The 23,982-nt window shown below is 43.3% G+C and overlaps 1 protein-coding gene across 1 annotated transcript in view; it reads left to right on the top strand.

Moving 5' to 3' along the window:
• The window catches only part of LOC111151444 (myosin ID), a 243,387-nt gene that overhangs the window by 16,763 nt on the left and 202,642 nt on the right, over positions 1 to 23,982 (top strand). The window contains exons 9-14 of the mRNA XM_022509449.1: positions 1,128 to 1,273; positions 1,351 to 1,465; positions 5,969 to 6,139; positions 10,334 to 10,404; positions 13,920 to 13,994; positions 19,055 to 19,187. Coding sequence (XP_022365157.1) covers positions 1,128 to 1,273; positions 1,351 to 1,465; positions 5,969 to 6,139; positions 10,334 to 10,404; positions 13,920 to 13,994; positions 19,055 to 19,187 — 711 coding nt within the window. The remainder of the gene's footprint in view (positions 1 to 1,127; positions 1,274 to 1,350; positions 1,466 to 5,968; positions 6,140 to 10,333; positions 10,405 to 13,919; positions 13,995 to 19,054; positions 19,188 to 23,982) is intronic.

The raw sequence follows: 23,982 nt of genomic DNA, 5'->3' as shown, positions 1-23,982 counted from the left end.
ATGGCTGTGAGCCCCTAAGAATATTGTCGGGTTGGCTGTCAAGCATGTGAGTCTGGCGCTCAGAGGAGAGGTCTGCATCGGAGTAGTAGACTTGGGCGTAGTATTGTAGCAGGTCTGTTTAACATCGAATGAGATGGCTCGGGAGGTGTTAGAGAGTGAAGAGGACCAGAAGAACTCCTCCTTTTAGAGGTCAGGTGGAGGAGATTTTACCAAAGGTCAGCCAGCAGGAGCAGCCAGTGAAATAGGAGAAAAATTAGGGAGGTGTGGCGTCCCAAGTCCCAGAGGGGAGAAAGTTCAAGAAGAAGGTGGGAAACCAGGTGGAGTGACCTGAGTGTCTGGGTAAGACGTCCGTACAGAGGCCTATGAAAATGTCTACACCGAGGTTCTTGGGGTCTTTGATGAGCCCTTTCAGTCCAGCGGTGGAAGGTAGGCGAAGACTGGACTGAGGCAAAGAGAGGAGGCTGGGTGTGTGGATAAGTGCAGGCGGAGGGAGAGGTGGCTGGAGGGAGCTGCTAAACGGTGTGTGCTGAAGACGCGCCGTGGAGTGTCCTTGTGTCCGATGTGCATACGCGGAGCCTGTGGTGCCTTTGTCCACGTGCGTCTGGCTGTGCATGTCCGCAGGCATTGGATATGCGTTGGGTTCTCTAAGAATTTCAAACTGCGGTCTTTGGCTCAGATCTTTACACAGCATTAAAAATCAATATTTGTATTTTTAGAATCCATAGAGCTTTACTGGAACGTAGATATTAACTCATTGGTTCCCCACTTTCTAATATCTGATGAAATTCACAATCAAGTAATGAGGCGACTTCTGTGAGGGAATAGGGAAATTATTGATAGAGCCGAGCACAGAGACGAACCCGGGAGTGGTGTCAGAACGCCATAGTGACCGGTAATAATCTTAAAAAGTCCAAACCATTTCCTTGAGTGTTACCTGCATCGTGTAGTTGTTTTGTTTTGTTTTTTTTAAAACAGCTTATCTGCATTTCTTATTTTTCTGCTTAGAGTAATAACAGCTATGTTAAGTGGTAAGGAGAAAGTAGGTAAGAATTTAAAACTTAGCACGGATCTAAACAGAAGACACAGTCGCAAGCGGGCAAGAGTGAATGATGTTGTTCCTCTCACAGGCGATATACGAACGCCTCTTTTGCTGGATTGTCACCCGCATCAATGACATTATTGAGGTCAAGAACTACGACACCACAATCCATGGGAAAAATACCGTCATCGGTGTCTTGGATATCTATGGGTTTGAAATCTTTGACAACAACAGGTAAGCTGGGTGACATGCTTCAGACGCTGCTGTTCTTGTGTTATGTCTCCGAACCTGATCGATCCCGTCTCTCGCAGCTTCGAGCAGTTCTGCATCAACTACTGCAATGAGAAGCTGCAGCAGCTGTTCATCCAGCTCGTGCTGAAGCAGGAGCAGGAGGAGTACCAGCGGGAGGGCATCCCCTGGAAGCACGTGAGTGGGCGCCTCGGGAAGGTAGCCTCCCCACGCATGGTGTCAAAGAGTGTCAGAGCTTATCGTTTTAACTGCTCCATTGCAATTTTCTTGGGCCCATGAAACATCCGAACATTAGCTTTCCTTCTGGAGATACGTGATGAAAAGTCATTTTCGGGGTGTACGGGTGGAATGTCTCTCATTGGATGGACTGCCCTGTTGGTGCGCAGGAATGCTGAGTTACAGCCTTTGGACTTGAGAGCAGGTGCTCCATGGTCTCCTGGCTCATACCTGTCTCGTAGAGTTTAGCGCCACAGAGAGGTCACTCAAAGGAGCAACTTTTGCCTTAAACTGATTGAGCTTGGCTTCCAAATTTAGTTTATTCTCTTTCCGTCCCCTTTCTTCTCTTATTTCTGCTTTTTCCCCCCGCTCCTCTACTTTGCAGTCTAAGTGGCACTGTTACTATCTTTGGTTATTATAGTTTATATTCTCCAAAACCCAGGCGTGAAATCATTAACGTTTCCTTCCTTCGGCTGTCCTTCGTGTCCCAGCTGGTATCACCTTCATGTGGCCCTTTTTGAACCCTGACAGTTGTCACAGTCAAACGTCTGGTGAGGCCGGGCCAGAAAGTGGGACTGCCCCAGGGCAGGAGCCCCAGACAGCACTGCTGCAAAGCATGACTTGGGTGGCTCTCTTGCCATTAGACCTCCTGCTTGTGGCAGGGTGAAACCTAGTAATGTTTGCTTTTAAATTTGTATTTTTAAACAATTTTGAGAACAGACTTGAGAAATGCAAAAACTTCCGGGTTTCCACACACTTCTGTGTTTATGAAACTGTTTATTCTCTTGCCAAATAGAACACACAATAAAGTTAGTAGTTTTTTAATATCTGACATAGTAGTAAAGAGCTTATTTTTTAAAAAGATTTTTATTTATTTGAGAGAGAGACAGTGAAAGAGAGCATGAGAGCGGAGGTCAGAGGGAGAAGCAGACTCCCCACAGAGCTGGGAGCCTGATGCAGGACTCGATCCCGTGACCCCGGGATCATGACCTGAGCCAAAGGCAGTTGCTTAACCAACTGAGCCACCCAGGCGCCCCTAAAAAGCTTATTTGATAGGCTGTATATAGGTTACTTTTATATTTCTTCCCACCTTCCTACTTTCTCTTTCCTCTTATTCAGAAAGGAGACAGTGGTATAGTTAGTACCAGTCGTGCCTCAAATTGCATCCTTGCCTCCCAGCATGTGTTAAACATCAGAATACCAGAAAAAAATTTTTGTTCGAGTATCTTAGTGTAAATTTTACTGTTTTACAAATGAACCAAAAGGCGTATTATTCCTTTGTATTAGAATGACCTATAATTGTGATTTAAGCAGTGAATTCTCATAGCACATTTAAGATGTAAGTCAGTTAAGTTTAGATGTAGCTTTCTTAGAAGGGATCTGCTGTACAGTTTAATACACAATTACAATGGAAGCTTCAATTTTTATGACACATTTAATCATAAAACTTGTTATTCAGAGGGGATTCAGAGATACTGGTCAAAAATAACCTTTAAAAATCAGGATATCAAATTCCACAGGCATAGTTGGTAAGGAGAAAAGTCGACAACTACAGTAGGCTATGCCAAACATCTGAAAAGGGAGCAGCAGCCCTAAAAATGCAAATATCTTCAGCAAAATAAACCAAGAAGTAAATGTCCTAGAGGGGACAAAAGGCTAGATCCCAGATAATTGTTACCATACTGACTACCTGCTGGGTCCCCCCAGATTGGAATCTCTATTCTGGGTAATTATTTCCTTTAAAAAAAAAACAAAACAAAAAACCTCAGTTTCTGAACATGGTGATTGATTTTTTAATAATTTTTTTATTATGGAAAATTTCAAGCAAACGTAAGAGCAGAGATGGCGATATAATAAACTACATGGGCCTGTCACCAGCCATGACAACTGTCGGTGGGTTGTCAGGCTCATGTTATCTGGACCCAACCACCCCACCCCCAGGTTATTTTGAAGCAAATCTCAGGCATCATATTGTATCATCCTTAAATAACCCAGTGTGCTTCTCTAAAAGGTGGAGACTTTTATAAATACCATGACCATAGTACCTTTATCACACCTAAGAAATATAACAGTAATTCCTTATTATCATCAAATACCCAGTCAGTGCTCGAATTTCCTCAGTCATCTTACAGGGGTTGTTTTTGTCTGTTTTTATAATTGCTTGAATTTGGACCTAACCAAGGTTCTTACATCGTGGTTGGTTGACAGGACGTTCGCACATCTATAGGTTTTCTCCTCTGTCTCTCTTTTTTCCTCACAACCTTCCATTGATGAGGATGAGCCGTTTGTTCTGTTGAGCTTGCCACAGTCTGGATTTTGCTTGTCAGACTCCCGAGGTGTCACCCGTCTATGTCTCTGTTCCGTGTATGCCCGTGGTTGTTAGATCTGCAGTCTCGGCTGGTTTCAGGATCAGTGTTTTTCTGTTGGTCTCTTTCATAGGTGGTATGTGGTCTTCTGTCAGGGGGTTCCTAAGGCTTGGTTGTCTCCCTGTTTGACTCACCTTTACAGGCTTTCGGTGCTGTAGTTTACAAGTCATTTTTAGCTGCTGGGACTGGGCAGTTGGGCACCAGATGCTCCGTCTGCGGTGGGAATGGGAGGCCCAGACCTCTCTGCCCCTGAGCTACCTCGTCCTGTCTCCTCCTGCCCCCTGTAGTCCCTAAAACCTCCTGGGATTCGAGACTGCTGGAAAAAACCTGGTTTGGAAGCCACAACTTGAAGCAACGTTTGAAGTAACCTTAAACTTATGAACTAAAAGTTACCGAACTCTTCAGCAAAGACTCATCACTTTAGTCTGACAGTTGGTTCTTTAGAGGACTTGTTTTGTCCCTGGGGCAAAAGATCTAGTCTTTAATTCCATACCCCCAAGGTCTAAGACTTCAGGTAATAATTAATCTAAGAGTTACTGCTTTTTGAGAAGAGTAAGGATATTGTTTCAAAACCTGGAGATAACTCTTCTCCCTAATTAGGAATAGTAATATGTGTCCACCATAAAAGTACGTATGTAGACCAGGTTTCTCCACCTCTGGACTACTGACGTTCTGGGCCAGATAAGTCTTTGTTGTGGGGCCGTCCCAGGCATTGTGCAATGTGTAGTGGCCTCTTCCCACTGGTCACATAGTCATGACATTCAAAAATGTCTCCAGACACTGCCAAATGCCTCTGGGGCGGGGGTAGTCATCCTCTTGAGATTCACTGATATAGACAGACCAGTAAAGTATGAAAAAGGAAGCAGAAGCCATCCCGCCATCAGTCCATCAATACAGAAGAGAGCTTGGAGGAGGAGGGCAGAGCTGAAACCCACAGACAGACAACTGGCATGAGTCCTTGGACCTTAAATAGCATGGAGCAGGGTCCATGAGAGACGGAAATTGTGTATTCTGAGCTTATAGATCTTACAGGAGAGGATGGAGACAACACTCTGGTTTAGGTACCTCCTAAATGAGGGGGACACATCAGCGCCCAGGACTAAACTGTGATAGTAAACTGCCCGTCTCCAAATGGCGCACAGCGAGCCTGCGTGAGGCCAGTGCACGGTGAGATGGGCGCTCTCCGAATAAACGGGTGCACAAGAGGTATTTGGGATAAACTCCACATATACTGAAGCTGCTAAAAATCCTGTTATTTAGAACTTTATTCAGCTCACAAAAGCACACAAAAAGTTTATTCTTATTTTTTTTTAAGATTTTATTTATTTGACAGAGAGAAAGAGAGAGATTACAAGTAGGCAGAGAGGCAGGCAGGGGGGTGGGGGGAGCAGGCTCCCTGCTGAGCAGAGAGCCTGATGCGGGGCTGGATCCCAGGACCCTGGGATCATGACCTGAGCTGAAGGCAGAGGCTTAACCCACTGAGCCACCCAGGTGCCCCTAGAATTAAGTTTTTTATATTTTTATATTTTTAAATTTTTTATATTTTGCCCAGAGAGACATCAAACGTCTTTTAGACCTCTGTGTGCCTTTTTCATTTGGGGAAAGCTGGAGAAGACACTCTTTTGGGTTTTAGTCCTCGAAGGCTGTAGAACTAAAAATTCGAGTTCTGTGTGATGCTGTGACCTCATCCAGTTATGAGTCAAATAATACTTTCAGGTTATTTGTTGGTACATCATGGAGTGTGGGTTTTGTGATTAAATGGCAAACAGATTGGGGGATTGAGAGTATGAAGGAGTGGGGTGAGGTGAGGGATTAAAACAAAAGTTAGTGTTGAGGGAACACTGCCTCTTTTATAATTCTTGCCTTGAGCTATCCTCACGTACACGAAGTGTTTCATGATATAAAGTCCACAAAGAAATTTAAAAATGAGCCTCCGATAGAACATGTGGTCATTTTAACATCAGACCTCAGTAATACTCTGGGCCTGTTTCCCACCAAGATAAGTTTATCTGAACCCCTGAGATGTGCACAGGCGCCGGCGTTTTGCCCGTGCTGGTCTCTGGTCCCTCTGGAACGGCTTCCTTGCTGTGTCCTCCAGATCGATTACTTCAACAATCAGATCATCGTGGACCTCGTGGAGCAGCAGCACAAGGGGATCATCGCCATTCTGGATGACGCCTGCATGAACGTCGGCAAAGTCACCGACGAAATATTCCTCGAAGCACTTAATAGTAAATTGGGCAAACACGGCCATTTTTCCAGCCGAAAGGTAATGTGTTTTATGAGGACTTCCTCTCCTTTTGAGCTGTCAGATTTTCCCCATTGCTGAACAGAATTAAATGGTCTTAAATATTGGGTTAAAAGAATGTCCGCTCAAGGAAGCAAGGAAAGCCATAAGCATTCATTAAGTGGCCTACTGCTATAAATAAATTCTGCCTCTCTGGTTTATGGGATGACAAGAACGATAAAAATCATAATATCCAGGAGAGGGAGCTCCAGACTATTCAATTTGCTAGAAATAGGAAAAAATGAACATGATTTTAGAAAGCATGATGTCATTTATAACCAATAGATACAGAGGCTTTGTTCATGCGCTCGAATTTTGCTCCTGCACCTGATAATTCTGGCACTGAAAACAGCTTTTGTCCTTGACTTTTTACTGTAATCAGTTATAAAATGTAGTGTGTGTACTCTGCCACAGTTCTTCAAGCTCCGTGACTTTCTTGAGCATAGAGAAGCTCTGGCTGTAATTCTCCCCATCACAAGGAAACTCGTTCCCCTAAATGAATGGATATCCCTCTCAATTCCCCATTTTCCACATTCTAAAAAGGTTATTAAACAGATCACATTTCTGTAATAAGTGGTGGCTGTTGTGGTTGTCAGACTCTCGTGCCAGGCTTTGCGTACAGTGTGTTTGCCATTAGGATTTGCCCTAGGAGGGGCCCACCATCATCCCTCAGTGTTCCCTACAAATACCGGCTTGTCCAGCAGCCAGAAGCCGAAGGAGAAATAGCCCCGATGCTCCGTCGCTTCCATAAAGAAAGCATTTCTGCTCCTCCATATTTGCATGTAAATCTATGACACACTGCCAATTTTTTTTAGCACGAATAAGTCCATTTTCTAATTTTGCTCCTTTTGAAAATGTGTAATGGGAACAGAAAGAATCTACAGTTAACTAGATAAAGCACAAATCATCAAGAAATGGATTACTGGCTGATAGTTATTTTAGGCCATTTTCTTTCTAAGAGGCTCTCTCCTTGGTCTGTTCCCGGGGATCGACTAGGATCCTGACTACGAGTCAGTCAGCTATCAGATCCTGCGGTCTGACATTTTACATTGGGGTTCTGGTCAGAGGCGATCTTCAGTCATTTCCTGTGTACAACACAAGTACTTAATACATGCCCCTCATCTCCCAGGCATAAGTCGGGTGCTGGGGACAGAGCAGTGAGCCAAGTTAGAAGCATCCTACCCCATTTAAAGTGATCTGTTGTAAGATGGTATCTACATCCTGCAATGGTTATCTACATCCCTTACAATCCCAGCCCAGGTTCTGGAGACTCACCTAACATCCTGCCTACCCCAGACGGCAGATAATCAGTGTTTGTAAAATTGAGTTGAATTTGGTCACGATCATACCAAGTAAATCTGATGGAATATGGAATTTTAAACTAAAACATGCAGGGCTCCATTTCATTTAAATAAGTAACTATGATTCATGATAAACCACCTCATTTTGATTCAACTTGGCCATTTATACACCTGACTTAAATTTGTCCACCAAATATTTTGAAATATCTCATTCTGAAGGTAATCATGATACAGAGTACTTTTAAGCAGTTGCCACTGATGTGGTAAGAAATTGCAAAATAATAGTTTATCTGGGAAGACCGGAATTCTTTTTTTTTTTTTTTTTTAAGATTTTATTTATTTATTGGAGAGAGAGAATGAGTGAGTGGAGGGGGATGGAGCAGAGGGAGAGGGACAAGCAGACTCCCCGCTGAGCATGGAACCCAACACAGGGTTCAGTCTCACAATCTCAGATCATGACCTGAACCCAAATCAAGAATAGGACGCCCAGGGGCACCTGGGTGGCTCAGTCATTAAGCGTCTGCCTTTGGCTCAGGTCGTGATCCCGGGGTCCTGGGAGTGAGCCCCCCAACGGCCTCTCTGCTCAGTGGGAAGCCTGTTTCTCCCTCTCCCACTCCCCCTGTTTGTGTTCCCTCTCTTGCTGTGTTTCTGTCTGTCAAATAAATAAAATCTTAAAAAAAAAAAAAAAATTGGGTGTCCAACCAGCTGAGCTACCCAGGCGCCCCAGGGATTTTCTTTCTTTTCTTTACATGTAGAAACACAGGTGTCTTTGACTCTAACCCAGTGGCTCTTTTTTCCAGCATCTCCCTCCCCACTCCCCTTGTCTGACAGGGTAAGGGGAGGTGATGCTGGGGGAGGTTTCCCCTGAGATGGGGATTTCTTTTTTTTTCTTTTTTTTTTTTTTTTAAGATTTTATTTATTTATTTGGTAGAGAGAGATCAGTAGGCAGAGAGGCAGACAGAGAGAGGTGGAGAAGCAGGCTCCTTGCTTGCGGAGCGGAGAGCCTGATGCAGGGCTTGATCTCAGGACCCTGAGATCATGACCTAGGCCGAAGGCAGAGGCTTAACCCACTGAGCCACACAGGTGCCCCGAGATGGGGATTTCTAAAGTGTGTTAATTTCTAGGATTACTGCTTTAACAAAGGAAAGAAATGGGATAACCAAGCTGTCAGGATATTTTCATCACTATGAATCTTTCTTTTAAAAAACTCTATTATCCTGTACATTACACCAGGTGTTATCATTTGCTGTTGGTTACAGATCCCCTCAAGCTACTGGCATGTTAAATCTGAGGTTTCTGCCTTGTATTTATTTAGGAGCTAAATGGTTCCTCCTACATTAAAGTTATCATGGAGAGATAGGCAAATGGTCCAATAAACCATGAAATTCCTATTCAAAGTACTGTAAACATAAAGTTAAATGATATACCGAACTTAATTATTTCTAAAACTTAAAAAAAAGTCAAAAACCTTCTGTGTTCAGATCACTTGAGACTTTGCAATATCCAAATGTAAGAATATTCAATTAATGTGGGCATCTCCTGGGTCCTTTTCCATGAGGAGTTTTATAAATGAAAGGTTTTTATAAAATGGTTAACGAGAGAGAGAGAGGAAAAGAGGGATTCCATTTTTTGGAGACCCCTCTGTATGTTAGATACTTTGGTCTCCGTGGTTCATGGAAGCTTCAGAACAGCTATCTGGGATAAGTAACTATTGAAGATGCAGAGCAAGTAGATGGTAGAGCCAAGATTTGAACCTCGGAAGTCTGACTCTAATTTCTGGTAAGTATTCACTTGTCTGATGGGTAAGCTATTCCTTTACTAGTCCAGTTATGAGTGTAGAAGCCACCCTTCTGGTTGGGGGTGTTTTTGGCTAAGAGTGCAACTTAAGTTGTCATGCGTAACTGCACTCAGTGCTTTATGGATTCTTAGATGTCTGCTTCAGAACCTGTACGCTATTGCGTGAACCTTCACAGGGCAGACAAAGGAGTCTGGGCATTACTGTAACAAGGAGACTGTGGAGGCCATCCCACAGAAAAACTGCCTTTCCATAAACTGTTCTTCAGGGAGAAATAGCTGGAGGAAGTTGGTCTCCTTTGAAATGATAACCCTGAACTTGACTCCCAGCTCAGCAAAAGACAAGTGAGCCAGGCCATTGTGTGCCTAGGAGAGCAGATATTACATCTGGCCCCAAGAATCCTTCCCAGAATGACCACCTATGAGCTTTGTGACTTGGGCCAGTTACCTGATCTCTCTGACCCTTAATTTCCTTGTGTATAAAAGAGAGTTCCTAATATTTTAAATGTCAGTAGTGAGGAATGCCTGAGATGTACGTGCCTAGCACACGGCAAGCCCGCAGTGTGGTATTCCCTAAGTGGAGCCTGGAACAGAAGGAGACTGTGTCAGTCAGGATAGGCTGGGCCACTTATGACAGCAGCCAGGCTTTCCGCACCAGAGACAGTAGTCCGTTTCTGTCCCAGGGACCCTGACTTCTTCTGTCTTCCAGCTCTTCTATCCCCTTGCCGCTGTCCTTCTCTGCATCCAGCTAGTGGGAGAAGAGGAATTATCATACAGGGTCATCTACCTCTTACCAGCTTTGGCCTGACACAGCCACACTTCCTTTCCTCTCCCTGTCCACTGTCAAGCACCTCGTCACATGGCCGTATCCACCTGCCAGGGTGGCTGGGAAATAAGTCCAGCTGTGAGGACTTCCAGTGAAAGCTCACAGGCTTTACCACATAAGCCCCACACAGGGTGATTTTGTTCATAATGGTAGCATGATGTGTGACACTCTCATCATCTTACATGACACTGGAGTATATTTTTAGGAAAACGAAAATAATCTGTTTTCACACCAATCTCCTTATTGATTTCTTAGCTCTGCGCCTCAGACAAGATCCTGGAGTTTGATCGAGATTTTCGAATCCGGCATTATGCAGGTGACGTAGTGTGAGTATCTTACGTGGGGACCTAACACCATGATCTGCATGCAGCTTCACTTCAGAAAACAGAGCCAGGGGAAATAAAAACTGTCTTCCTACTCGTTTGTGGTTTTTAGCCACCTCATGGGCGAATATAGTTTCATCTCACTTTAAAGAAAAAAAAAATTTGGCTTTGTTTCATTCATTCCTTACTTTTCCAACTTTCTTGAGCGCACACGATGGCAGCCGTGCACAGCCCCGGCGTAGCTGGTGCTCAGAGCAGCTGATGGGTAAATACCTCATGGGAGGATGTTAACGAGAAAAGATGGAGGAGGTGGGCCTTTTTGTGAAGAAGCTAACGGTCCAGCGGTGGGCGCATACCTGCTAAGTCACTATAATGAACAATGGGAAGAAGGGTCAAACGGGAGATGTGTGAGGCCTTATGGAAACACCGAGGAGGGAGAACCATGCCAGGGCGAGGAATGTAGAGAGGTTTTGGTGCAGGAAGTGCTATATCCAAGCTGAGTCCTCAAAGTAAAAGAGGCTCCGTCAGGGGCAAGAATTGGGAATTAGGAAGGGAGAGGAGCCAGGAGGCTCGCGGGCCTGGAGCCAAGAGCCACCATCACGTGCGAAGAGCTACAAGCAGTTGGATGACTATGTGAGTGGTAACTAGTTTTTCCATATTATTTCCAAATGTCAGTTGGAAAGGTAGAAGTCTCACCAGCCACATTTTCTGGTCACAATATCAGAAAAGTAGAAATTGATAAGAGATATCAGAAACTACTTCAGTAAGAGGCCCCTAGGGCTGCGATAACACAATAGTAACAACAGGAGAGAAGTGTGTGCTTTCTCAGTTCTGGAGGCCCCAAGTCTGAACTCTGGGTGTCACAGGGCCTGGGACAGAGGTTCTGGGGGATGATTATTCCTCGCCTCTGCCAGCTTCTGGTGGCTGCAGACACTGCTTGGCTCACGGCCGCGTCTCTCCAGTCTCTGCCTCTGTGCTCACACTGCTGCTGCCTGCTCAGCACGTCTGGGTTAAAACTCACTCAGCCTCTTTTTTTTTTTTTTTTTTAAGTAGGCTCCACGCCCAGCAGGGAACCCAACATGGGCCTTGAACTCACAACCCTGAGATTAAGACCTAAGCTTAACTGACTGAACCACCCAGGCACCCCTGCCTGTGTCTTAAAACTACAGTTGTGGTGGTATTTGGGGCCCACCTGGGTAATACAGGATCCACTTCTCTCAAGATCCTTGACATCATCACATCTTTTGTCATAGAAAATCACACTCATAGCGGCTGGGAATTTGACATGGATAGGTTTCCGGGGTAGGTGGGGGGGCATTTTTCTGCCTGCTACACTTACTGTGCATTGTCCACTGAACACCACTTCTTATCTGATTATTGTTTAGTTTCTTCTCTTCCTGCCTCATTTTTTACATTAGGAAGTCTCTTGACCATAACCCATTTCAGGAAGAGATTACATAACAACAACTATAACAAAAAGGCAAATGATCATCTCCACAAATGCCAAAAAGACATTTGAAGAAATTTTAATAGCTGTCCCTGATTTAAATTAAAACTCTGAGTCATAAAATAATATGGCTCGAGATGATCACCCCATCTGTCAAACTAGCCATTAGTGCTGGAATGGCACCATTCTCCACTTGTTCTGGTCCTGTTCCAAGGTTCCAGAACACTGAAGAGGGGAAAGGCAGCAGTGGGTACACTCTCCCGCTGAAAACGCAGGCCTCGTTTGCAGGATGCGTCTCTCCAGTTCGGAAGCATCAAAGCAGACTGTTCAGAGGCCTTGGAGGTCAGCTAGCCTGGTGCCTTTACTTTATAGATGGAGAAACTTATGTAAAGTGTGTAATAACACCTCATCCAAGGTCACACAGTAAGTTTTTGGAGTGGCTGAGACAGTAACTAGTTTCCAGACTCCTAGTCCAGAATGCTAGCTGACCCTTCTGTGCCCTAGACTTCCCCTGCTGTCGTTCAGCCCTTTGATCCTTTTCTAGATTCTTATTGCATTATCTTCTGTGTGCACAATGTTTTATAAGGTCTGGTCTCCGCCCACAAAGAGCTTTCCATATAAAACTGCATACATACCTATATGATTGTGTGTGTGTGTTTATTTCTACTCATAAATATGCATATACTTAATATACATACATTTGCATGCATACATCAATGCAATAGAAGATGGTCTAAGATAATCACCATACAGCTAATAATAGTATTGTCAGAATTTAGAAATAATCACATGATGTAATTCTTCTATCCATGAGAAGCCCAGGAAGGCTGATGCTAGTCCTTAGATGCTAGGAATTATTTTTAAAGGGAGAAGTGGGAAGGGTGCTAGAAATATTCAGGAAATAGTAACTAGGTCCATTTAAGTGGAGTGTGTCCTTTTGTACGGAAATGCCTGGAAAATTAGATTGAGATCAAATCATAATGAGTCTTAAAGGCCAAAATAAAGACTTAACAGTTCGAATGTTCTAGGTTGGACAAAAGATTAAGAGTCAGGTGGCTTCAAGGTTTTAGTGCAAAGTGACTTGAAGGCCTTAGGAAGCGGATCTGGGGTGTGTGAGGCAAGGAAGGATTCTGGGACCTGGCGACCTTGAAGCTTCTCTGGGCACTGCAGCCTGAAGGAACCCCCTCGGAGAATTAAATAGGTGGGGCTGGCACACTGGTGAGGGTCAGGGGAAGACATCTGAGAATTGCCTCGATGTGATGATCGTCAAGCCAGAAAGTACAGACCGGCGAGAAAGTCGAGCTGTCAGGGGCATCTAGAGCTCGTCTTTGCACAGCCTCTGAGCCTCCGTCAGTTCTGTGCCCCCAGCAGTGTACTCGCTCCTCCCGGTGGGGTCTACGCCCATCGCTGCCACAGAGCAGCTCCCCTCCCTCCCTCACCCACTGCAGATGTAGCCGGCCTCTCAGGACCTTACTCCTCTTTTTCCTTCAAACCATGAATGCTGGCCTCCTTGTTTCCTCTCCTGTCCTCTGTGCATGTGCCTGCCCCCTCCCTTCATGTGATCTGTTTCCCTGTGTGATCTCCCTTCCTCTTCCTCCTCTGCTTATCCAGATCTTACCGTCCTTTGCAGTTCTTCTTGGATTATTTTATCCCACCCTGAACACACTGAGAGAACCTTAGGCAAGTCACCTTGACCTCCTTATGGAAGAGACTGTTAGTTCCTGTATGTCGCAGTTTTGCTTTTATCTTAGGAGTGCTGGATGATAAACACAGCTATCTTTTTAAGAGTCATCTTCTTGAGGTAAGCAGTAAACCAGTAGACAATGACGGTCTTAATCATACTGATGGTACTGATCTTTGTTCTCCTTTTGAGGAATCGAAACAACATCCCCTCTTTTTAGTAGGTAAATTTGATATTCTTTAACACAGAACAAAGTGGAAAGTATTAGCTCTACAGATGATTGATGGCATTATTAACAGTGTAAAGGCTTGTAGACTTGTCAAGAAACTTAAAGGTGGCTCTTGCTTAGTGAATAATGCATGTTTCCCATGGTTTTTTTTCCTCGACTAGCTATTCGGTCATTGGATTTATTGACAAAAATAAAGACACTTTGTTTCAAGATTTCAAGCGTCTCCTGTATAACAGGTAGGACTGAAATTTTATTAATTATCTTTCCATTAAACTGTTTGTCGTACATGTTGCATAATAGGTATGCACATGATTACTTTTATGTGGCAATTTTAAGAGCTTCTGACAAATTTTCTAGTTCTATGCGACCATAATGAATGAATGAAATAATATGATTACACAGTCTATAAATTTAGGACGGGGACCTGCTGCTAATATGACTTCCCTTGATTTCCCTTGGGTTCCCTTCATTTCTCTGTTCACTACTGCTGTCCTTCTGGCACCCCTGCCAGTGTCTCCAGGGGAGGCCAGTGGCAGTGGGGAAGGAGTCTTGGATAAGGTAAATGCTTTACACATGCAGATTCCCACTGTAGTCTCTTTGCTTCCAACGAAGAGACCCTCCTAATATCAGAGTGGCATCTAATGTCCATATTGACAGATCCTCAGGGGACAGAACCTTCCCCCAGTTCTAGAAAATGTGGAAAAGATGTGGTGAAATAACACCAGCCAAAGGATACAAAATTCAAACCCAGTATGAATGCTTTGGAAAGAGCCATAAAGAAAAGCCTCTCAGCCTGTTTCTCCTTTTGGACGAGAGAAATGTAGTCACATACTTAATAAGTCTACTTAGTTGGCCAAGAGATCATCAAAAATGTGTTCAACGTGCAGCTGTGAAAACAGTTTAGGCTAAGTGCCTGCCCTCCTGGCTCTGCTCTTCCAGCAGAGATGACAGTTAATAAGAAAACAAGTCACTTTCCGGTAGTGACAAGTGCTGCGAAGAAAAATATAGTAGGTAGGAGATTGTAGAGTGCAGACAGGGAGCGGGAGGGGAGCCATTATTGAGAAGGGTGATCAGAAAACCTTCTTAAAAGAGGGGACTTTTGAGCAGAGGCCTGAATGAAGTGAGGGAGTGAGCCATGAACGTGTCAGGGGGTGGGGCGGGGAGAGCACTGCAGGCAGAGAGCAGCCAGTACCAAGGCGCCAAGGTGGGAGTGAGCAGCACGGCATCTCCAGAGCAGCAAGGAGGCTAGTGTGGCTAAATGCAGAGTGAGGGGTAGGGAGAGCGATAGGGAGGTCAGCAGGGCGTGGATCCTGCAGAGTCCGTGAGCCAAAGTAAGAATGAAACATGAAGAGAAGGCATCAGAATTTATGATAGGATGTGATTTATACTTTAAAGAACCCACTGGGGCTGCTGTGTAAAGCGCAAGAGAAGAAATGAGGAGACCAAACAGGAGACTCATAATCCAGATGGTATAACAGAGGTCATGAAAAGTGGTCAGAGTGAGTGATATTTTGCAAGTGGAGCCAACAGGGTTTGCCATTAGATGGGATGTATGATAGGAGAGAAAAACAGAAATTGGAGACGAAGCCTGAGCTGTGGGGAAGGGATGCTTGAGGTGGGGAAGACAATGGGTGGGGCTAACTGGGTGAGGGAGATGGAGTGTGTTGTTTTGGATGTGTTATGTTATATTGGACACGCCGCTGGGAATGCCAAGTAGACAACTGTGGGTATGCATCTGGAATTCTGGTAAAGGAGGGACTAGAGCTACACAGTCTGTTGACAGTATTTAAAGCCATAAGACTAGCTGAGATGAACAAGGGTGAACTTAGACAAATATAAAAGAAGAGGTCAAAAAGACTCATTCCTGAGACTCACCAGCATTTGGAGTCAAGCAAGAAAGAAGCAACTAGCAAAGGCAACGGGGCTGCCAATAAGATAGGAAGAAAGCCAGGAACCTGGTGTCACAGAGACCAAGCCAAGAAAAAAGTGCTTTAAGAAGAAAACAACTGTAAACCATGTCAAATACTGTCCAAAGCAAAGTAAGTTGAGGACCAGGATTAACGATGGGATTTGCTGACATGAAGGCCAGTGGGACTCTTGACAACACTGATCTCAGTAAAGTCGTGAAGACGAATGTCTGATTGAAGTGGGCTCCAGAGACTATGGATAATGAGAATGTGGAGACATGGTGTTTAAGCTCTTCTCTCAGGAAGTTTTACTATTAAATGGTTCAGCGGTGTGGATGTCGAAGGTTCCAAGGACAGTGATGGAGCTCTCGCCGCACCAGAAAGTTACATGGGAATGTGAGAGGGGCTCCAAGTAAGAATCGGTCATGGGGAAAAGGGACTTTCGGGAAGGAGTTTTGGAGCTTGAACTTTCAGGCAAGCTGCACCCACTTTGAGGGACAAATGACAGAGTCTGGCATCATTCTGTGTGAGAAACATCAAAAACTCAAACTGGAAAAACGGCTTCAGTTGGCCAGTGGCAATATCAGCATGTGTCACCAGGAGAAGGCAGCCACGTGGTGTACCAGGAGGCTGCAGAAGGCAGCATTTGTTGTTACCTTCATGAATTTATTGTGGCCCATGGGTTCAGCTCAGTGAGAGCAGCTCTGCCTCTTAGTGGTGGACCAAGTTCACAGGACCAGTGTAGGAAAATCTGACCATTTTTCCCTGGAGTTTTTTTATTTGCATTGGTATTTTTATATTTGTTTTTATATTTGCATTGATGACAGGCTATTCCCCCCACTGGAAAACCTGCTTGGGAAGTCACGTGGCAATGAGAATTCTAGTTTATTAATTGACAGTGAAAAATATTACCCATAGAATCCAGAGTGCTTAGTTGCTTGGTAAGCATGGAAGTAGAACAAAGGGACTTGGGTAAATCCAACAGTTAAGGACGGCAGGCTCAGAGGACTCCGTTTCCCAGTAGGGATGGTCTTACGAAGGACTGTGGACTGCAGCTGTTTGAATATATCTGCATAATAGGGAAGGTCTTGCCAGTGGGATGGGGAAGTCTTGAAATTACTTTGGCTAAAACCATATTCCTAGATCGTTGGGATGTGCTTCCTTTACCTTTGGACATTTTTCAATGCTTCCGTGGCTAACCCTTCCCAAATCCCCATCCTTTCTCTGTATATATGTAAAGAGGAATCCTTGCATCTCTGGTTCTGTAGACCTTGAGCATATACTTGCCTGTACGCATGCGTGTGCATGTGTGTGTGCGTGTGTGTAATGGGAAGAGGAAGGGAAGGAGCAGGTGGCCCACCAGATACCCAGACTCTACTCTTCACTACCTCACTGCTAAGTCAGGTTAATTGTCTTGTCTATTAAACCTACTGGGTTTCTGGGTAAATAAGCTTCCCCTTTAAGAAAAGGGTTCTTACAAATGTTTGGAAACTATTTTGTTAATATTATATGCATGACTTACTGGCCTGGAAGTTCATTCTCTTTAGAATGTATGTGTCTAGATTCATTACATATCAATTGTACTATTTAATAATAGTAATAATGAATATCTCATTTCCTTCATTTCCAACCTTCCCCTCTCCCTCCATTTACAAGGTAAAACATGGAAAGAATCTAAATATGGCCAACAGTGAGATAGGTAGAAACTGCACAGACCCAAACAAACTTCAGTCTTCAGTCTTCAGTCTTTGGTCTGCATCAGAATTTTCAAAGTGCACACGTTCTATTTTCTGGAAATTCTATTCAGTGAGTATTAGGAAGACATCCAGGCTTCCTCTGCACTAAGGGTTGAGAACCATTGCCTTAAATTCTCTTTCAGCCAAAGACTAGAATGGAAAATTTTAAGAAGAAACAAGAGACCTTTATGGGGTCATTTTCACTGAGAGGTCCCTCATTGGGAAATCAGGGACTAGGACCAGAAAGGGGATAAAATAGGGTCCCTGAGCCACACGCAGATCACTGGGTTAATTTACCACCAACTTCCATGGTAGTCGGCACCGCTCGCTTGCAGGGGTGGGGGCTGGGAGCGCTGCTCTGTCTCCGTTCACAGACCCCGTCAGTCTTCAGCCCACCATTTATCCTTTTTGCCCAGGATTTCATCACTTACTCCGGTATTTCACAGATGTTATTTTGAGTCTCCGTGTGCAGAAGTTAACTAGGTATTTGGGGAACCGCTTCAATTTCCTCCTTGAGAAAGGAGGAGAGAAAAATGGGCAAAATGATGGCAGCGGTAAACACAGTTAGCAGAGAATGTCCTTGCTGACTCCCTTCTCTCTCCTCAGCCCCCAATTTATAAATAAATAAATAAATAAATAAAAAGATTACTGACAAATAGCGTTGTAGGGTGACAGGCGGCAGCACTGCCTGACCCCCAGAGATGCGGACTCACGTGTTGTACGCCCGAAACTAGTGTAACATCACTGTCAGCTGTACTCAAATAAAAAGAAAGAGAGAAGTTTCCAAGACACAAGCAGCATTTTGAGTTCCAATTCCTCTAAAATCAAAGGCACCCAGAAGGAAACAGGAAGAAAATCAGGAGTCGAGACCACTACATGTCGTCTTTGAAGAGATACCTCCACAGAGCCAAATAATGATTTTTCTCAAATACTTTGCATCAAACCCGGCCTGAAGTACACTGTGGGAGTCAGATGGAAACGGTCTCCGTGTCACATCAATGAACTAGCATAACCGCCCATAACGGAGCGTGTAAATTCAGCTGTGGGACGGGGTTTATGAGAAGGCGATGTAGAAATGGTTCTTTCATGTTCCTGCTTGTCTTGTTCAGAAGAGCTGGCTTTTTGTCCTGTCACCCGTGCTGTGGGAATCTTTTCCCCCATGAGAAGATGCTTTCACACCTGTGTTTCCTGCAGTCCCATTGAGCATTGTTTTTTCCCTGGAGGCTTGTCCTCCTCCTTCTAAGTACCACCCAACTTTTGATTTTACATATGTATGGTAAGAGCTGTGTTAACCATTTGAGGGTCCTAGATGTCACCTTAAAGAAGTTTAAAGAATTCTTTTCTCAGTTTATTTGTGTATGTCATCTCTACACCCAACATGGGGCTCGAACTCACGACCCCAACACTAAGAGTCACACGCTCCACCAAGAATTTTTTAAACGTAGGATAGTTTGGACACATCTTCTCCATCTGTGGTATGCTCTCTCCCACTACACTTTCTCAGCCTAATTTTCTGGACGGAGTCTCTTTCCCAGCTAGGCCTTGTGAGTGCAGGCTGCAGTCTACGTGTGACCCAGAGCACAGTCCAACAGAATCGTTTCTTGTCAGAGTATTGCAATGTAATGTTCACATCGCTCTCCCTGTGCCTCTCAGTTCCAATCCTGTGCTGAAGGATATGTGGCCCGAAGGCAAACTGAGTATTACGGAGGTGACCAAGCGACCTCTGACTGCTGCCACCTTGTTTAAGAATTCAATGATCGCTTTAGTGGACAACCTTGCATCAAAGGTAACTGTTCTCTTTTCCACATATCCATCTTAGGGCCACTCTCGGTGGTCATCGGCACTGCTTGCTGCCAAGGGCTCCCCCTTGATGCATGTTGCAGAGAATGTAGGTGCGATTTGCCTTTTAGGCAATTGTAATAAATCAAACTGAAACATGTCTATTTAAAGTGAATATTCTACTAGAATTTTTATTCCTGTTTTTTTTTTTTTTAACGTGGCTGGGTGAAACAGTTGTTTGTGTCTAAAAAGAAATGCTTCTTGTTAAGGTTGAGCTTTATATGATTGTCAAAAATACAAAGTCTTCGTGAGACCTTAAAAAAAAATTCTATATATACGTATATATATAAACTATAAAGTAGAACATGTACCTGGCAAAATGAGCTTCAGCCCTGTACAAAAGAAAGGGTGTAGCCTAAAAAAAAATCTTGAATTAAATAGTAATATGCCATCCATGTATCATGTCTGGATACAAAATGACCAGACAGAGTATCAAGAGGAAGTTTAATATTTAAGTATTGTCCTTAGGCTGTTGTAAACAGTTGAAATAAAATGTTGTATTATTGACAGTTGGTTCTGCTGCTGATTGCTCCTTTCAGGTGTAATACTGTTTGGTAACTTCAGTCTGTTTCTGCCCCCCACGTCCGCAACCCTCCTCCCACTGCCACCCCATCCTGCCACCCTCCTCCCCCTCCACTCTCTGCCAAAGAACAGATTTCTACTCTTAACTGCTGCTGCTGACAAGTTTGATAAATGAGGCGGCTTTCCGGGACTCATTATTTTTAGTTCCTTCATTTTTATCTCTCTCTTCTGGTGCCTTCCTCTGTATTTTATTCTCTGTTATCTTTTTATTTTTTTTAACGAACTTCCTCTCTAAGAATTTAAATCTCTACTGTTCCTGATTACTTCACTATGGATAAATTAGGCAAAGGCACAAGAACACATCTGTTCAGTAGCTTTCTATTTCTTTCTGTCAGGATTCTTTGGCTTCATGTAACAACAAATAAGCCCAGTCTGCTGGCTTGTTGAATCAAACCTCCAGAAAGGCAAGGGCAAGGGCACCAGAACCAAAGAGCAGAACACCATTAGAATCCTTCCTCTTGTCTCTCAGCTTCTCTGTGCTTGTCAGCTCCAACGTGCCTCATCCCACAAGAGGGAAGGTGAACCTAGAAGGAGGGCGTGTGACACAAGAAACAGAATTGAACACAGAATTTTATAAAACATGTTTATAGAATATATTATAAATAGTTTACAAAATGTATTAGATTTATTTCATTAACTAGGAAAGAACTGCCTTTATTTTCTAAAATTGGTAGTTAAATGTGCATTTTTTAAAAATAAAAATTCTAGAACCATCCCTAATTTTGATACCAGGAACTGCATTCTAATAAATAATAATAAAAGAGAGACCCCCCTCCCCCAAATGAGTGGCTTAAACAGAGAGACATTAATTTCTCTCTCCTGCAGGTAAGGTCCAGAAGCAGGCATCCCAGGACTGGTAGAGCAGCCGTAAAGTTTTTAAGGACCCGGGTGCTTTCTGTCTTTCTCTTCTACCATACGTGTGCTTGGTGTCCATCGTCCTGGCCCAAGATGGCAGCAGGGGCTTCTTCCCTTTCAGAGAGACTTCCTGGGAGTCTCACACAGCATGTCTGCCGCATCTCGTTCACTACACCTGGTTGCCAGGGAAACTGGGAAGTGCATTTTTATCCTGGTCAGTAGTGTACTTAGCCAGAAATAAGTATTCCATTTCCAAAAAAGGTGGTAGATAGGAGGTAGGCAGCTAACCCAGCAGTCTCTGCTGCGGCTTCCCAATTTGTGTGTCTGTGGAGGAGGAGGGGTGAGGGAAAGCAAACTCTCAGCCCCAGAAAAGGCAGTAAGGTGGAGGGGAGGGGAGCCACAAAGGAGAATGTTACTTTTAAAAAATACAAAATTGTGTAATAGAAATAATCTAAATAATTGGTACTCACCATAAATGTAAATAGACTAACAAGACTAGATAGAAAGTGTAGCTATAGGCTTCGTCCAGGAGATTCCTAAACACCACTGTGCAGAACGATGAAAAACAAAGCCCTTCTCCCCAAAGACAATTAAAAGCCATATTAATGTGAGAGAATAGAATTTAAGAAAAAAAGTATTAATACAGGTAAAGAGACTCCTAACAATCCAATAAAAATACCCAAGACAATAAAGCCACTTGGAAATAGGTACCTAACAACATAGCTGTTGTTTGGCTACATCCATAATGTTATCCATTATGTTACATGTAACATCCATAATGCTACATGTTATGGCCGACATCCATAAAGCAAAAAAAAGAAAAGGACCTGAAAAAAAAATTTTTTTTAAAGATTCTGTTTATTTATTTGACAGAGAGAGAGAGAGAGATCACAAGTAGGCAGAGAGGCAGGTGGAAGCAGGTGGAAGCAGGCTCCCTGCTGAGCAGAGAGTCTGATGTGGGGCTCGATCCCAGGACCCTGAGATCATGACCTGAGCCGAAGGCAGAGGCCTAACTCACTGAGCCACCCAGGCACCCCTGGAAAAAAAAATTTTTAAAGCAAAATGGACAAGTCCACAATCCTTGTGGGAGATTTTTTTTTTTTAAGATTTTATTTATTTACTTATTTGACAGAGACACAGAGAGAAAGCGCACAAGCAGGCAGAGTGGAAGGCAGAGAGAGAAGCAGGCTCCCTGCCAAGCAAGGAGCCTGATCCGGGACTCCATCCCAGAACCTTGGGATCATGACCTGAGCCCGAGGCAGCAGCTTAACCGACTGAGCCACCCACGCGCCCCCTTATGGGGGATTTTAAACCAACTGTACCAGAGACTGATACTTGAAGCAGACAAAATCCTTAGTAAGAATGCAAAAGCATTGAAAACCAAATATAAACTTTAATAAATCATAAGAACACTGCACCCAGGAAATAGGAAATACATATCCCTTTCAAGTATGTTTAGAACATTTCCAAGAACTGACTACATGCTAGATCTCAAAGGAAGTCTTAACCATTTTAACAAACGTATACATACATACGGTCTCCATCCTCACAGCAAATAAAATAAAAAGCAGCATTAGTTTTTTTTAAATATGCTTGGGAACTTGAGAAAGCGATGCTCTCCTAGATAACCCACAGGCTGAAGAGGAAATCACAATGGAAACTATAAAACATCTGGATCTACATGACAAAAGAATTTATTAAAATCTGTAAAATACTGCTCAAGTGGTCCACTTGTTATACCTTTATTAAAAAAAAAAAAAAAGTAAGTAAATGAGTTAGGGGCACCTGGGTGGTTCAGTTGGTTAAGCATCTGCCTTCAACTCAGGTCATGTTCTTAGGGTCCTGGGATCAAGCCCTGCATCGCCTCCCTGCTCGTGGGGAGTCTGCTTCTCGCTCTCCCTCTGTACCTCTCCTGCCTGCACTCTCTCTTGCTAACTCTCTCAAATAAATAAAATCTTAAAAAACAAAAAAGTAAATGAGTTAAGTTCACTTCTTCATTCAAGAAGCCCGAAAAAGAATTCCAAAGAAGAAAATCTAAAGAAAGAAGAAAATAACATTTAAATAGCAAAAATAAAATAGGTCAAAAAATAGTCAAATAGACAAACCTTTAATGAAACTGATAAGAAGAAAAGGCAATATTATGAATGAAAAAGGGAAATGACTTCATATATACAAGCTTTTAAAAGGCATAGAATATTGTAAACAACTATATGGCAGTGAATTTGAAAAATTAGTTTTCTAGAAAAATATGTTGTCAAAATTAACTCAAGACGACATAGAAAATCTGAATAAATTAGTCATCTTAAAGAGTCTAAATCACTAATCAGGATTCTGCCTTCTCTCAGCTCTGCCAGAAACCCAAGGCCCAGATGGTTTTGCAGATACATTTTATAAATTCTTCAATAAGCCAATAATCCCTATTATATACAAACTGCTTGGGAGTGTAGGAAAAAGAGAGGCCACTACCCAACTCATTTTATGAGATTAATATTACCTTTTTAGTAGGTTAATACAAGAAAATAAAATTAGATCAGTTTCACCTAGGAACATAGGAAGATCTTAAAAATATATATGAGTAATGCATTTGTTAGGAACATGGTGAAGAAAGTGTCTACTAAAATTGATTGAAAACAACTGAATGTTAGGTAAAACATAAAAATCAATTTTTGAATGCAACCATGAACTAATAAGAAAGTAAGGAATATGTAGGCCAGGGAATGAGTGAAGGCCGAAGTTAGGGGAAAAATAATATGCTGTCTCTATGAGGATTTAGTAAAGTAGGTAACTGTGAGTATAAGTATTCAAGGCTGGGTCCTCCAAGTGAAGCCCAGGCCCTGGCCAAACTAGTGTGTCTAATAAGAGATCCCATGCTTGCACACGCACGCGCACACATCATACACAGGTCTCCGAAGGGCCACATTGTCAGAGGGATACATCTAGAATGAACTAGAAATAATCCTTCATTATCTGAGAGAAAAACTGCCTGTCTTGGTCCTTGGCAGTGAGCCAAGGTGGGGGTAAATATTCCTTGAGAATTTATAATCAAGCCAGTTTTTATGAGGTTTTCAATCCAAATTCATATTACCTGGGTGATCTAAAAAGCTTGCACCAACAATTTAGTTTAAAGTGGTCCAAGCCTGGTATTATCCCCAGGTATCTGATAGAAACAAGAATTAAGAATTCCTACACACATAAACCAAGTACCATGCACAAGATTCAGAGTCATGACAACTTAGAGTGGAATTGTTAGAAACGGAATATAAGAATGTTTAATATGTTTTAAGAAATCAAAAGCCTAAAAATAC

Source organism: Enhydra lutris, unplaced genomic scaffold, assembly GCF_002288905.1.
Source record: "Enhydra lutris kenyoni isolate GAN:26980312 unplaced genomic scaffold, ASM228890v2 scaffoldscaffold26, whole genome shotgun sequence".
In the NCBI taxonomy this organism is placed as follows: Eukaryota; Metazoa; Chordata; class Mammalia; order Carnivora; family Mustelidae; genus Enhydra; species Enhydra lutris.
The sequence above is the reverse complement of the archived record's forward strand: the minus strand, read 5'-3'. Positions and strand labels throughout refer to the sequence as shown.